The 15,471-nt window shown below is 37.3% G+C and overlaps 1 protein-coding gene across 1 annotated transcript in view; it reads right to left on the bottom strand.

Annotated features, from left to right (window-relative positions):
• Positions 1–15,471, bottom strand: part of ABTB2 (ankyrin repeat and BTB domain containing 2) — a 179,852-nt gene that overhangs the window by 52,522 nt on the left and 111,859 nt on the right. The window contains exon 2 of the mRNA XM_070935578.1: positions 4,470–4,616. Within this exon, the coding sequence (XP_070791679.1) occupies positions 4,470–4,616 (147 nt within the window). The remainder of the gene's footprint in view (positions 1–4,469; positions 4,617–15,471) is intronic.

Here is a 15,471-nt window from a genome sequence, read left to right on the forward strand (position 1 = left end):
GGAGAAAATTCAAAAGAGAGAAAATCAGGGTCACTAAATGGGCTAAATAAACAAGACAGCACCAGAACACAACAAGATGAGAACAATAATTGGCTTATTGATTCTGGTGCAACAAATCACACCACTAACAACAAAAGTATATTATCTTCATTTACAGAAGATAAGTTTGTGATAAAGGTAGCTAATCAAGAAAAGGTTCAAGTATTAGGCAGAGGAAATGTGACCTTGCCTGGTTTAGGGAAAATAGAGGGGGTATTATTAATCCCAGAAATACCTCACAACATACTGAGTGCCATAAAACTAAGCAGAGAATCTGACATCAATATAGTTTTCTCAAAGGGGAAAGCAACTATAGAAAAGAACAAAACAAATGTAGGCACTGTGATGATAAAAGGGGGTCTACCCTATCTGATAACCAAAGAAAGATGGTTACATAACATTGATTCAAATATGGAAGATTGTATTGAAGCAGATGATGAAAATGTCAGTAACAGTGACAATGATGAATGTAAAATAACTCATGATAACAAAAATACACACAATGAGAAGAAACCAAAAATAGGTAAACCAATTCATGATGAGTGTGCTCACATCTTACATAGGAAGTTAGGACATGCAAGCTTTCCTGTAGTACAAAAAATGACTGAACACGCAGAAGGTGTCAAAATAAAAAATTGTGAAAATTATTTGGAATGCTCAGTATGTAAATCCACCAAACTAAAAACCAGTCCCAGACCAAAAAAATCTAACAGATCAACCAACAATATTTTTGATTTGGTACATATGGACTTAGTTGGTCCATTAACTCCATCAATTACCTATAGAAAACGTTACTTCCTAACAATAGTGGATGATTACAGTCGCTATGGTTTTGTTTACACATTAAAGCACAAGGATGAAACCTTTCAGAAATTTAAGGAATTCTACAAACGCATAGAAACACAACATAATATTAGAATAAAACAAATTATGACAGATAGGGGATGTGAATTCATGTCTAAAGAATTCTCCCAATGGTTAAAGGATAGAGGGATGCTACATTTCACGTCCAATCCATTTTCTGCATTTCAAAATGGGATTGCAGAGAGAAAGAATTCCACACTACAAACCATGATTAGATGCACATTAGAGGATGCTGGTTTAGGCAAACAATTTTGGTCAGAAGCCTTACATTATTCAAATTACACTCAAAATAGGACATGGTCCAGTATTGTGAATAAGACACCATATGAGGTGATGTACAATAGAAAACCCAAATTAGCACACATGCACATATTTGGAGTTACTGCAGACGTACACATACCTAAACAATTGAGGAGAAAGGGAGAAAACGTATCCAGGAGATTAAGATTCATGGGATACGAAACTGGAACCAAAGGGTACAGATTCATTGATAATAATAACAAATTTATAGTATCCAGAACAGCTGTGTTCCATGAGCAGGCCAATTGGTCTAAATTGCACCTTAATGAAATATTTCCTAATAAAAGCAAAGATAATATATCTTGCGAGGAAGGAACAACAGAAATTCAAAGTATTAACAAAAGTAAGAACAAAACCAAAACTTGGACAAACAGTCAGCATAAAATAAAGACAGACACATTAACAAAAAAGGAAGCTAGATTTTTACATGACAACCATAGCAAACCTGAAAGAAATATTAGAAACAATAGAAACCAAATACCAAATAAATACAAAGATTACATAATGCATATGGATAGAGAACAAATAACACCTAATACATATGAGGAAGTATTGAAACTTCCCCGTGAAGAAAGAGAAAAATGGGAACTAGCTATGGAAAAAGAGATGGAAAGTTTACAAGGATTAAATGTATTCACACCTGCGATCGCACCTAAGGATAAAACAATTATAGGTACCAGGTGGATTTATAAAATTAAGAATTTAGAAGGAGGTAATACCTTATACAAGGCCAGACTAGTTGCACAAGGTTATGCACAAAAATATCCAGAAGACTATACTGACACATATTCACCAACAGTGAGAACAGAGAGTGTCAAAACAGCTCTTGTAATAGCATCTGCACTCAATCTGGACGTGTTTCAATATGACATACAGACTGCATACTTACATGCAAAATTAGATAAGGAAATATATGTAAGAGCACCACACAGTCAATACACTAATAAGAACGAAATTTGGTTATTAAATAAGAGTCTGTATGGATTGAAGCAATCTGGAAAAAGATGGTACGATTGTTTGGTAAAAGTACTTAAAACCATGGATTTCAACGCCACCACTGCTGATAACTGTTTCTTTGTAAAAAAAAGTAATGATCATATTGAATTTGTATTAATTTATGTGGATGATATTTTATATATTGGAAAGCATAAAGAGAGCAGGGAAATCTTTGTAAATAAGTTAAACGAACACTTCTCATTGAAATCACTAGGTAGAGTGAACAAATACCTTGGTGTACAAATTAACAAAACAAAAAGGGGATTCAAACTTACTCAGAAAGATAAAATCATTGAACTCCTAAACAAATGTAACTTAAATAATGCCAAGACATGTGACACACCTATGCAAACTGATTTTCTCAGAAACATTGATGAATCTTCCCCTGAGTTTAAAGACAACACATTTTACAGATCAGTTATAGGTTCACTCCTTTATATATCCAATTGGACTAGGCCAGATATTGCATTACCTCTCAATTTATTGTCAAGATATGTTAGCAGACCAACCTTGTATCATTGGGAAGCTGTCAAAAGAATTTTAAGATATCTAAAAAGTACATTAGATTTTTGTTTAATATTGGAACCCAATAATGACAAAGAACCAAAAATTACTTGTTATGCTGATGCAGATTGGGCTGGTGATACATCATGCAGAAAGAGTACCTCTGGTTATGTTTTTCTATTGAACGATTGTCCAGTTTACTGGTATACTGGTAAACAAGAACTGGTAGCCACTTCTACCACAGAAGCGGAATATGTTTGCTTGTCTAAAGCTGCAAATAACCTTGTATGGTTCAATGATTTGATCACAGATATTTGGAAGAAACCTACTTTACCATTTATTATGCATGAAGACAATAAAGCGGCCATTGAAATATCTAGATCCGATGCAATTGGACAAAGGTCCAGGCATATTGATATAAAATTTAAGCACGTGAGACAACTATCTCAAGACGGATTCATCAAAGCAATACATTGTGATACTTCTGAACAATTAGCTGACATATTAACAAAACCCTTACCTTCTAAACAACACAAATATTTAACTTCTAAATTATATGTATTATATTGTCCTGAATCTGAATGTAACTGGTGTTGTATAACGAACCGGCATTTAGAGGGGGATTTGTCAGATATAAATGCCTTATTCTCTAATGTGTAAATAATGTATATATGGAACATCAGGGGTTAACTTATTCTTTGGACTTTAATGTATTCATAATTTACCACTCCCATTCCTGGCTCCACCCCTTGTATATATAAGGAGCCATCCTCCCCATTTTCATCGCTTCTATCTTGAATATTCAGCGAATATAGAATGCCTATTATGATTAAAGAGAAATATATTTAAATCTCTAACTTCTATTATCTTTATTGAGTCTGATCCTGAAAATATTGCAACATATCCATTGCTACACTACGTATATGCTGTGACTTTTATCTTTGGCTTCAAAATCCTTGATAGCGTTTACTCTTTTATGTCTTCTTCCCCTGGGTTAATCCTTTCTCTCTGCTTGGCATGTTCTCTCTAATATCTTGATAAGGCCATTCTTTCTTACATCTCATAAAGCGTGTGTTTCCCATTAAATCTCTGAAACATTCCTGATCAAAACTACCTACAACAACCAAACTGAAAAACATGACATTGAAAGACATACTTCTCCTCATCTGTCTTGTCACCCATCTTCTTCTTGCTGAATTGCGTACTTTACCAGTTGACAGCACCCGGTCAGAACTTCAGAAATTAGGCAGGGTTGGCCCTGATTAGAACTTGGGGGCACCTTGGAATTTTAGGGCTGTTAGCCACCATGTAATGTTGAAACAGCATACAGAGGAAGTGAATAGTAAATCTCTGCAAAACTGTCAAAAAACCCATATAGATGCAGACTCTAGGAGATCAGCTTCACTTGAAGGCATCCTTACCTTTACTTTCCTTCTGTCGCTTTGCACATACAGAATCTAGATTCTAAATCTCTCAGAGTAAGAAGATGTTTCATGTATAAAGTACTATATTTATTGATAACCCTGAATAAATGACAACAGTTTTAATAATCTGATGGGGACAGAAGCTAATCTCTGTGTAACACTGTATGAAACTGAAATATCTAATGAGAGGATCTTATTTTCCTGAAAAACATCCTGAAACATATTTTCCAGTGTCGCACATGCAAAACAAAGGTAAAATGCAAAATATTTTCCCCTAATTATTCTAGCAAAAGGTCCCATATGTTGTGTAAATTAATAACATATCAGTATTATGTTGCTTACTCAATTCAGAGATGCTTCCAACGCAAGTTGCCAGAAGAGATTGTTCTAAAGTCCGAAGTTCTAGCTGGGCATAAGCATCAGCTCTTCCGTTGCTGCATATCGATCCATCGTTGTAAGGACTGAAGTAGGCAGGCAGAGAAAGCACACCTTAAAAAGCCAGAGAAAAGGGGCCTATTAGGAAACACTAGTACAAAATAAATATATCTGTATTGAAAATGTAACGCAGTCGTATAGGACTTCCGTAATACATGCAGACAATGATCAGTCTCAACATGCAGAGCAGTGTCTCCGAAGTTTAGCAACCCTTAGCCAATGTAATACCTATGCTCATCTACCACACTCTCTGCAGCAAGCCACAATGCTCGTTAATGGGAAGTAAATCCAATGGCCCAACTAATTAGCTTCCAAGTGATATATAATTATCGAAATCAAATATGACACAGTCAAATAAGTAGATCAGATCCCCTCTATCTTGTTACAATTCCCCATCACTTAAGAATGACGGGGAGAAGAAATTTATAACTAGAGAGCTTCCAGACCTTAACGTTTGTAGCTCTGTGTCTCATGTTAACCATAAAACCATGGGTTTATGTTTATTAGGGCTGTGAAGCATATTAGCATAAGCGAAACATCCCTTTTCTAAGCTGAGAGGCAGTTGTATTCATCGAGATGCCTGGGACATCTGCAAGAGCTTTCCTGGATTACCTTTGCATTTGTGTGCATGTACCCATAAGACCTCTGCAACTGCCAGTGGATTCTGCTTCAATAATTCAGTGAAGAGTGCTTTGCTTCGCCAACACGTTGCACAAAGCTCTTCTTTCAGCGCTTTGCACAGTTATTGCAATGGTTAAGCTTTTACAGTACTTCTATTACAATTAAAAAGGGGGATTCTGAGTTTGCTAGGGCTTATACCACCAAACAATTCCTTTACGTTGACATAATGGACTAGCTTTGTTTCATGCTTCTGAGTTTCTTCAACTAATCGAACTAGGATACGCTTTGCACCTTTCATTTGATTTCTGCCATTATGTGATATTTATTTAATCTCACTTTCATGTGACTCTAGATATCTTAGAATAAAGCAAATAAACATACAAAATACATAATATAAAACGAAAATAAAAATACATAGCAACTGGACATGATCTAACTAACCTAACATCCATACAACCAAGAGCAGGCTCTAATCCCGTGATGGCGAACCTATGCATGCGTGCCACAGGTGGCACACATAGCCATATTGGTGGGCACGCAAGCATTGCCCTAGCTCAGCTCCAGCATGATGTGTGCGCTGGCTAGTTGATTTTTGGGCCTTCTGGGCCCAACAGAAGTCGGCAAACGAGCTGTTTCCAGCCTCTGGACGGCCTCCAGGGAGGTGGGGAAGACTGTTTTTGCCCTCCCCAGCTTCCTAGAAAGCCTCTGGAGCCTGGGGAGGGCAAAAAAATGGGCCTACCGTGCCCACCATGCCATCACATGCCAAAAGCAGGGGGAGCATGGGGGGTTGTGCACGTGCGTGGGGGGGCAGGGCACATAGAATTATGGGTGTGGGCGGGCACATGCACGACCACCCCGCACTCCCCCAGCTTTTGGCACCCGATAGCAAAAAGGTTAGCCATCCCTGTTCTAATCCATACCTACAACCCCAAATTCAAGCACAAAACCAGGTTTTGCAGGCTTTACCAAAGGCCAACAGGGAGGGGGCCGATCTAATCTCAGGAGAAATGATGATGTTCCAAAGAGTGGGTGCCACAAGAGAAAAGGCTCTCATTCTGGTTCCCATCAGACAATACCGCCTATTTGATGGTATCAGATTGGATAAAATGGGTAGAATCCAAAGGAATTTGGATTACATCAAGATGTTCGACTCTGAAAGACGATAACTATATTCCCCTAATTAGAAAAATAAAACAAGACCTAGATAACTGGAAAAAAATAAGATTATCACTTTTGGGCAAGATAGCCACAATTAAGATGAACATCCTCCCCAGAATATTATTTCTATTCCAAAATATACCAATAAATTTAGATAAAAAATTCTTTCTAGAATTAGATAAAATCATTAGAGAATTTATATGGGAGGGGAAAAAAACGAGATTTTCCATTAAAATTTTAAGAGGCAAAAGAGATATAGGTGGATTTGGACTCCCGGATTGGGAAACATACTATAGGTCAGCCAAGCTAGTTTGGATAAGAGATTGGATCACCCTGGAAAATGCGAGAATTCTTACTCTAGAAGGCCATGACTTGCAAAAAGGCTGGCACGCCCACATCTGGGAAATGGAGAGGAAAAAGAAGACATATTTCCATAGACATAAAATTAGAGATTCCTTGATACAAACATGGACCCAGATCAGACAAAAACACTACAAGAAAATCCCAAATTGGCTCTCAACGATGGAGGCCCTGACTCACCCAAATAGGTGGGAGAGGGAGAAAATGGCCAGATATAAAGATATTCTAGACGAAGGAGGGAGGCTTAAACCAAATGATACCTTACGAGAGCAAGGAATAACCTTAGATTGGTGGACCTACTCACAAGTAAAATCCAGATATCAGAGGGACAAAGAACAATATGGTCTAGAACCGGGACCAAATGGATTGGATAAAGTTCTGATGGGAACAAATAAAAAGATTCTGGCAAAATTATACAATTATCTGTTAAGTGATGAGAAGTTTGAAGATGTTACAAAGAATCAAATAATTGCATGGGAGAAAAATATAGGGTGCAATATAAATTTCGGGGAATGGGAGGAGGCATGGAATAGAAATCTTAAATTGACCAGAGCGGTGGCATATAAGGAAAATCATTACAAAATGCTTCATAGGTGGTACCTAGCCCCGGCCAGACTAGCGAAGATATATCCCAATATACATCCCAATTGTTGGAAATGCGGCCATGGCCAAGGCACCTTCTTTCACATGTGGTGGACATGCCCGGAAGCGAAAGGATATTGGAGTAAGATCAGGAGATGGTTACACGAAATAATTGGGGAAGATATTGAACTAACACCAGAGATTTTCCTCCTGGGAATAATAAAGAAGCCATATAGAAAGGAAATGACACATTTAATGATCCACATAATCACAGCCGCTAGATTGGCATACGCACAGTTTTGGAAAGAGAAAATTCAACCACCAGAAGAGCTTACAATTAAGAAAATACTCGAGTGCGCAGAGATGACTAAATTAACTTATGAATTAAATGATGAAAAGTCAGTATACTATATGGTGTGGGAAAGGTGGTACAAGTGGTTGCATGACAAAATGGAAGAAAGATCAAAGGTGTATTAAATATTGGTTAAAAGTGAGTCAAAATATCAACAAGTATTATTTATGTAAATAGTTAAAACACTGCATATCCGATACAAATTGAAAATGTTTATTATATTTATGTGTTCTATGTTATTGTTTGAATGATTGTTTTGTTTGTTTGTTTGTTTGTTTGTTTGTTTTTCTCATTTATTTCCTTTTTGTTCTGTAAAAAATCTCAATAAAGTCTATTAAAAAAAAATGGGTAGAAACAATTGGGGACAGGGGACAGAATCCCATAAGTACATATGTATTATAACCCAATATGCATAACTCTATATGTAATTATTATACATTTAAAAGGCTGCCCAATTCATCAACAACTCTGGGTGCTATACATAATTAAAAACAAGGGTATCAAACATTAGAGAAAAAAAAAGTCATTCAGGCAGAGCAAACATTCCCCTCGCACATATGTGCTATATGTGTGCACATATACGCACATATGTCCTGACTCTAGGGGGTGGTGCTCATCTCCATTTCAAAGCCGAGGAGCCAGCGCTGTCCAAAGACGTCTCTGTGGTCATGTGGCCGGCATGACTAAATGTCAAAGGCACACAGAACACTGTTACCTTCCCATCAATGGTGGTCCCTATTTTTCTGCCTGCATTTTTTACATGCTTTTGAACTGCTAGGTTGGCAGAAGCTGGGACAAGTAATGGGAGCTCACCCCGTTACGTGGCACTAGGGATTCGAACCGCCGAACTGCCGACCTTTTGATCGACAAGCTCAGCATCTTAGCCACTGAGCCACTATTTAATGGATGTTAAAACATCCATTAAAAGCCCTTAAAACCCTCACAAAGGGAGCCCAAATACCACCGTAGCCCAGAACCTGGTGGGAAAAAAAGCCAGGTCTTCAGAACTTGTTAAAAATATGTCAGAGTTAAAGTCATGAAAATGTCAGATTTACACAAGGGGTGTTAACCTAATTTGTCTAACAGTACCATCTTTGTCAGATTGTTGAACTTATTGCAGGCTCAGCTGAATTCAATAGAAATTGTAAAGTATGCTTTACAATTGATGTAGTAGAGCTTCAGAGCACACTGAAGATAAGACAGAAGTGAGAAATGAACCCTGAACATCTAATTGAGTTATCATTCCTAGGTACTTATATGTGCTCTTCATAATATCTGTTCTTCATAATTAGCCCTAAGTTTAGATGACACAGCTTCTAACTGGACCATTTACCCCTCACACAGAAAGTTAGAAGTATTAGGTGGAACATAGATTTTGCAGATAATCTGTAAGAGGCCTGCTTCTTTTTCACTCTGTCAATATGCAGAAGAGTTGCAATGGCTCCCTATCGGATTATCAAATCACATCCTGCAAAAATATCCCAAAGATCAAAATTACAACTGTACAAAGTTACAGGGATAACAATTCACATTTCTGGCTATTGTCTGCAATCGGATAAGAGCACTGCTGCTCTACTGCTAGTTGCCAAAATGGAGAAGATTCAATTGAGACCAGGTAAATAAAAAATGTGCTGATTTATTTATTGATTAAAACTGAAGTTCATAACACCAAATAGGGGCAAAAAAAAAAAAAGTCTAGATTGTGGCTACAAGTGTGTGTTGTTGCCCCAAGTAATAGAAATTATATTAACACCAGTTAGTGGATCTCTTAAGTCAGTTTTTTTCACCACCCGATTTGTTTGGATATCTGGAGTTTGTTCTTTTTCAAGAGAAAGCCATTGAAAATTCTATCCTTAACAGCATTATCAAATTAAAAAAAAAGTACTAGTGCCAACCAGAAGTGGATTCATAAATTACGCTAAATTGTGCTCTAAAGGAATTTGTTGGCTAAAAGACAGCACAGAATGAAATGTTCCCGAGGGCTGTAAATTGTGTTAGATTGTGGTTATTTTTACTACACATTTCATATCCAGACTAATGCCAGCAGTGCTCTGTTATCTCTCACATCTCCTCTAAGGTCCACCGATTCTGGCTATAAATGCATCATTTAAATTGACAATTAACAAAGCAACATCTGTATACAGCATATTGTACATCTCTGTAATACCACCATCAAGACTACATTGAGCAAAAATACTTTCTGGCAGTTCCCAAAGCCTTTGAAATAGCAGTTGAGAATTAAGCATGTTTATTCTATCTTAATGTAAGAAACCTGTTCATGAAACTCTTTCTCCAGCACACTTAAAAGACGTGCGCACAGAGTGGAATTCCAATAACCCATTTTAAAAAAATGAAATGATTTAGCTTTTTTTGCCTACAACGTGATACTTTTTAAAACAGCCAACATGTTCCCAGTTTCCATTTTCCTAGCCAAAATCAGTTCAGCAGGAAGAAAAAAATGGGTTCCCCTTTTTTGTAACGTCCTTCCCTTTTAACAGTACTATACTCGGTTATTTCAAATAAAGAGCTTGAAATATAGTTGAGAAAAAAGAAACTATTTGGTATCTTTGGGATCAGCAGTTTCATTTTAAGGGGCAAACATTAATGCATATTTGCATTTAATTTTCAGTTTTGTAAAGTGTTTCTGCATGTGTGAACTGATAATTAGAGATTCAGAAGAGATGCAGAGAGTACATTTAATTTTTTCTGTTCATACTGATGAAAATCTCTTTCTTGAAGCTAATACATGGGCATGATAGAAACCCTACTGGTTATTCCTGAAAGTTATCACTATCTCCCAGAAAACAGAATACCAGAATTGGAAGGGATCTTGGAAGTCTTCTAATCCAACCTCCTGCTCAGACAGTATATACCCGTGATGGCGAACCTATCGCATGCGTGCCAGAGATGGCACGCAGTACCCTCTCTAATGGCATGCAAGCTGTCATCCCGGTTCAGGTCTGTTGTGCATGTGCATGTGCCTCCCACTGGCCAGCTGGTCTTTGGGTCTCTGCCATGCATGCATGGTGTGTGTGTGTGGGGTCCGTCTGCGCATGTGCAATGGGGCAGGGCACGTGTGGGGCCATGCACGCATGCATGGAGGATGGGGTGCATGCGTGGAAGATGGAACGCATGCGTGGGGCAGCACACACATTGCATTTTGGGGGTTCTGGTGCATGTGTGCACATTCACACACATGCGAGTGCGCTTTGGGCACTCGGTCCAGAAAAGATTAGTCATCACTGCCCTATACCATTCTGGACAAATGACTGTCCAAACTCTTCTTTAAAAAGCTCCCGTGATGGAGCAGTCATAACTTTTGGAGGCAAGCCATTCCGCTGATTAATTATTCTCATTGTCAGGAAATTTCTCCTTAGTTCTAGGTTGGATCTCTCCTTGGTAAATTTCCATAAATCACTTCTTGTCCTTGGGTTAGATTTAGGTTTATGCTTTTGAGAAACCTCCTTCTCTGTGACAGTCCCTCAAATATTGAAAGACTGCTATCAGGACTTCTCATTGTTAGACTAGACATACTGAGTTCCTGCAACCATTCATCAGATATTTTAGCCTTCAACCCCTTAGGGCTTGGCAGGTGTTGTGAAGATGAGCTATCTCTGCCCAGCTAACTGGGAATAAATGCAGAAAACCTGTGGACAATCTGTGGTCTGCAGACCACAGATTGAATACGACTGTTCATGCACAAGAATTACAAGAGTTTTCTGGACCCCAATAAGCCTTATAAACATACTTAGAAAATTAAAACCAGAAGAAAAACACCCAAAGAAAGTGCTTAATCAAGAAGTGTAATTGTCTGTTCAGAAAAAGCAAAAAGAAAAAGAAATGCAATGTTGGATGATTGAAAAGACCCAAAGATTAGAGGGAATGTGGAGCAGTTGGCCTTTGGGGAAATGGATAAGTCTTGCAGTCATTTTATGAACAGGTAACTCTCTTGCTCATTCACACACAGCAGCCATTTTATGGGAAAATTTGCACTATTCTCAAATATATTTGCTTTAGTATTCCAATTGTATTCGGCAGCCTAAAGCCCTGTAGTTGATGAGATGGAACACAAGACTTATCCCCAACACTCTGTGCCTGTGTTCAACAGTGAAGGGACACAGGGCAGAAAGCATCCTGCAGAAAGCACAGCTCCACAACACAGTCTTTTCAGCAGTTCCATGAAGGCTCCACCACATTTGCACTACTCGGTGACCCTGAGGCAAATCTCCAAGTGGCCTCAACGACTCTCTAAAAGAATCCAAATGACCAGCTGTCTGCAAAGAATATAAACCCATCCGGACTTCCTGCCGTGACGTCAGCGTGTAAGGAGCGAGGGGAACGAGGCTCCGTCCCCGAAGCTTCAATTTTCTTGATTGGAAGCCGTTTTTGGCACTATCGACCACGGAGAGGTCGACAGAAAAAGGAGGACTCTCTAGGACCTCGGGGGCGACAGCAATCACCCTGAAGGTTCAGAGGAAACCCTCCTAATTCCAGCCAGGAAAAAAACCAGCCATTCTGGCTGGCCGGAGCGCTGTCAACCGATAAGTGTGGAAGCGAAGATTCAAGAGAAACATCGGTAAAGACTAAGTAGATTGAGATATAAAGGTATAATCATAAGGACCTAAATACATTGGCGAGAATAGGACTCCAAAAAGCGGCGGCAAGATCGTCAAGCAAGCGGCGAGAGACAGTGATCGGAGCGAAGCTCAATACACACAATGACAACGCAGATCTGACAGGCGAAAGGAACGAGTGACAGACAAAGAGGATTATAAGTAAGCGGTGGATTATAACCTTAAAATAACACAATTTGACTTAACAGAGGAAAAAAGGATTATTTAAGAGAAAGATTGTAGAAAGTAAACCTAAAGAACTGAGACTTTTTTAAGATCGTTGTGAGCGGAAGGAAACCAACTGAATAGTAGCGAATGGCGGACTGAGGATTTGGAGAAGGAAACTTTCACTTTGTATCCAGCGACAATAGTAAATTCAACTACAGACACGAGACGTGTAGTGAGACATTAGATACATTGACGCTGTTGCCAAAGGAGATACAACCTGCTACACAGGAATATTGGAACAATTGATTTACTTGATTTACTTATGGATTTAATAGAGGATATTGAAACAGAATTGGGACAGCTGAGTGAAAAGAGGGCGAACTGAAGAACGAAGGAAGAAGGAAAGGAGAAGGAAGCAACCCCAATTGGTTTGAGAGTGATATACTTGAGAACTTTAAATATTAAACTACTAAATTTCATCTATTTTAAAACTTACTTAACTTTGCTTAAAGAATATTAATATCCAATTTGAAATTATTATAATACATAATAAGGAATTGATTTAACATTACTATTATTATTATTATTATTATTATTATTATTATTATTATTATTTTCTCTTATTGTCTTACTATTTCCTACCCTATTGAAACAACTATATAGATTGCAAAATAATATATTGATTAAGTGGAATTATATTGCATATTGACTAGAAAGCTAGATATTAATATAGACATTGCATAGAGATTGTTATAGATATCATTAAGGAATAATAATTGTAATAATTAATATAGGTAGCATATATTGGTAACGGTGATACAACTCAATAGAATACTTTAGATGATTTATAGAGAACTTTAATCCCATTGATCTATTATAGAAAGGTTACATAGAGATTGTTTAATTTTAAAGTGAATTTAAGTATTGTGATTATTTAGTATTTAAGTATTAATTGCATTATACTGTTTAGGGATAAGAATAGAAGAATGAATTGTTAAAATATTGTTTTTTCTCCCTAACCCCTTCGAATTAATTATCCTGATCCTTATATAACGATATTTCACCCACCCCCAACCAATTAGTATATGAAAATTTGGGGAAAATTAATACAAAAGACAACGATGGCAACATCTTCACTAACAATAACTAAATCAGGGAAAAAATTAACAACAAACCCAATACCTACACAATCTTCACCCGCACAACAAAAAACTATAGACACGATGTTAACGACAGACAAAGAAAAAGCTGCTAGTGCACACAGCATACAGAATATACAGTCTATACTAGCTATGATTCAGGAGGGGATGAACAAAACCCAAGAAACAATTGCAAATAACCACGAAGAAACAAAAAAGAACCATGAGGAATTAAAATCAGAAGTAGGACAAATAAATGATAATATTAAAAAAATGGACGATAAGATTGAGAGAATACAACAAAACATAGTTAAAAACGAAGAACGAATCCAAAACATGGAAGCCAAAATGATTCTAACGGAGAAAAAGATGGAAAATATCGAACAAAATCAAATGGAGTCAACTAGAGAACTCGAAGAGTCAATTACCCATTTAGAATTAGAAAAAGCATCATTCTTCTTACGATTTCAAAATATTGCAGAAACAAAAGGAGAAGATCTAAGAGACCTGATGACAGATATATTAGTAGAGGCTACCCAAAAGGAAAAAACCGAAATTAGTAGGGAAATTGACGAAATATATAGAGTCCATACGAACTATGCTCGTAGGAACAAACTACCTAAAGAAATACATGTTAGATTCGCACGTAAAACTGTAAAAGAAGAGATCTACACGTCCATGAGAGAGGGAAAACCCTGCTACCAAGGGAAAGAAATAATAACCTTAAAACAAGTTCCAAGAAGAATAAGAGAATACAGAAAAAACTACAACTTTTTGACAACCCTACTGATTCAACACAAAATAATGTTCCGCTGGCTGGTGCCAGAGGGAATCTTAATATCCTGGGACGACAAAAAATATAAAATCGATACGATAGAGAAGGCACAAGAATTCTTTGATACTCACTTTATAATAGAAGAGGAACAGGAAACTAGACGTGATTCAGATAATGTAAACCAGGAATACCCCACGGGGGAAACAAAAAAAGGGAAGGAAGAGAAGGAGCCTAGGGAAAGGGAGAAGATGGAGAGAGAAGGGGCTAGGGAGAAAACGCATATGGTAACAAGAAACACAAGTAAACTTAAACTAATAAAGAAAAACTAAAGGAAATGGGACGAGAGTTGAAATTAATCTCAATTAATATAAACGGCCTTAATCTACCAACCAAAAGAACACACACTTTCAGAAAACTTCAAAAATTAGACATAGATATTATCAACCTACAAGAAGTACATATCAAAAAACAACATCAACAGTTACTAGAAAACAGAAAACTTGGAACACTATTCACCTCACTATCAGATAAAAAAAAAAGAGGTATCGCAGTATACATTAAAAGCCACATCCAGGCAAAACAAATCTACACAGATGAAGATGGCAGGATACTAATGATAGATATTAAGATGGAGACCCGAAATATGTTATTGATATCAATATATGCCCCGAATGGGAGCCAAAAAGAATACTTTAAAAAGATACACGATAAAATTAAAGAATTAGACTACGAACATCTATGTATAATAGGGGACTATAATGCAATCGTTGATATGGAATATGACTACCAAAGTAATAAAAAAAATAACTCTAGGAAAAAGACACTACCTGATTCTTTTAAGGACATGACTCAAGAGTTACAATTGAAAGATGCCTGGAGAGAACTGAATAAAACTAAAAAACAGTATACTTATTATTCAAATCCCCATCAGTCCTGGTCCAGACTAGACATGGCCTGGATGACCGCAGAATTAAGAGAAAATATAAAAGAAATTGAAATCACACCGAATATATGGGCGGACCATAGTCCTATAACAATAGTCTGGAAAGGCCAACCAAAAAGGGGACGATGGATGATGGATAGAGAGATCATTAAAGATAAAGAATACATAGAGATGATAAAGAAAGAGATGGAGATATTT

This window comes from Pituophis catenifer, unplaced genomic scaffold (genome assembly GCF_029215685.1).
Source record: "Pituophis catenifer annectens isolate HBS135680 unplaced genomic scaffold, rPitCat1.0.hap2 SCAF_1, whole genome shotgun sequence".
Classification (NCBI taxonomy): Eukaryota; Metazoa; Chordata; class Lepidosauria; order Squamata; family Colubridae; genus Pituophis; species Pituophis catenifer.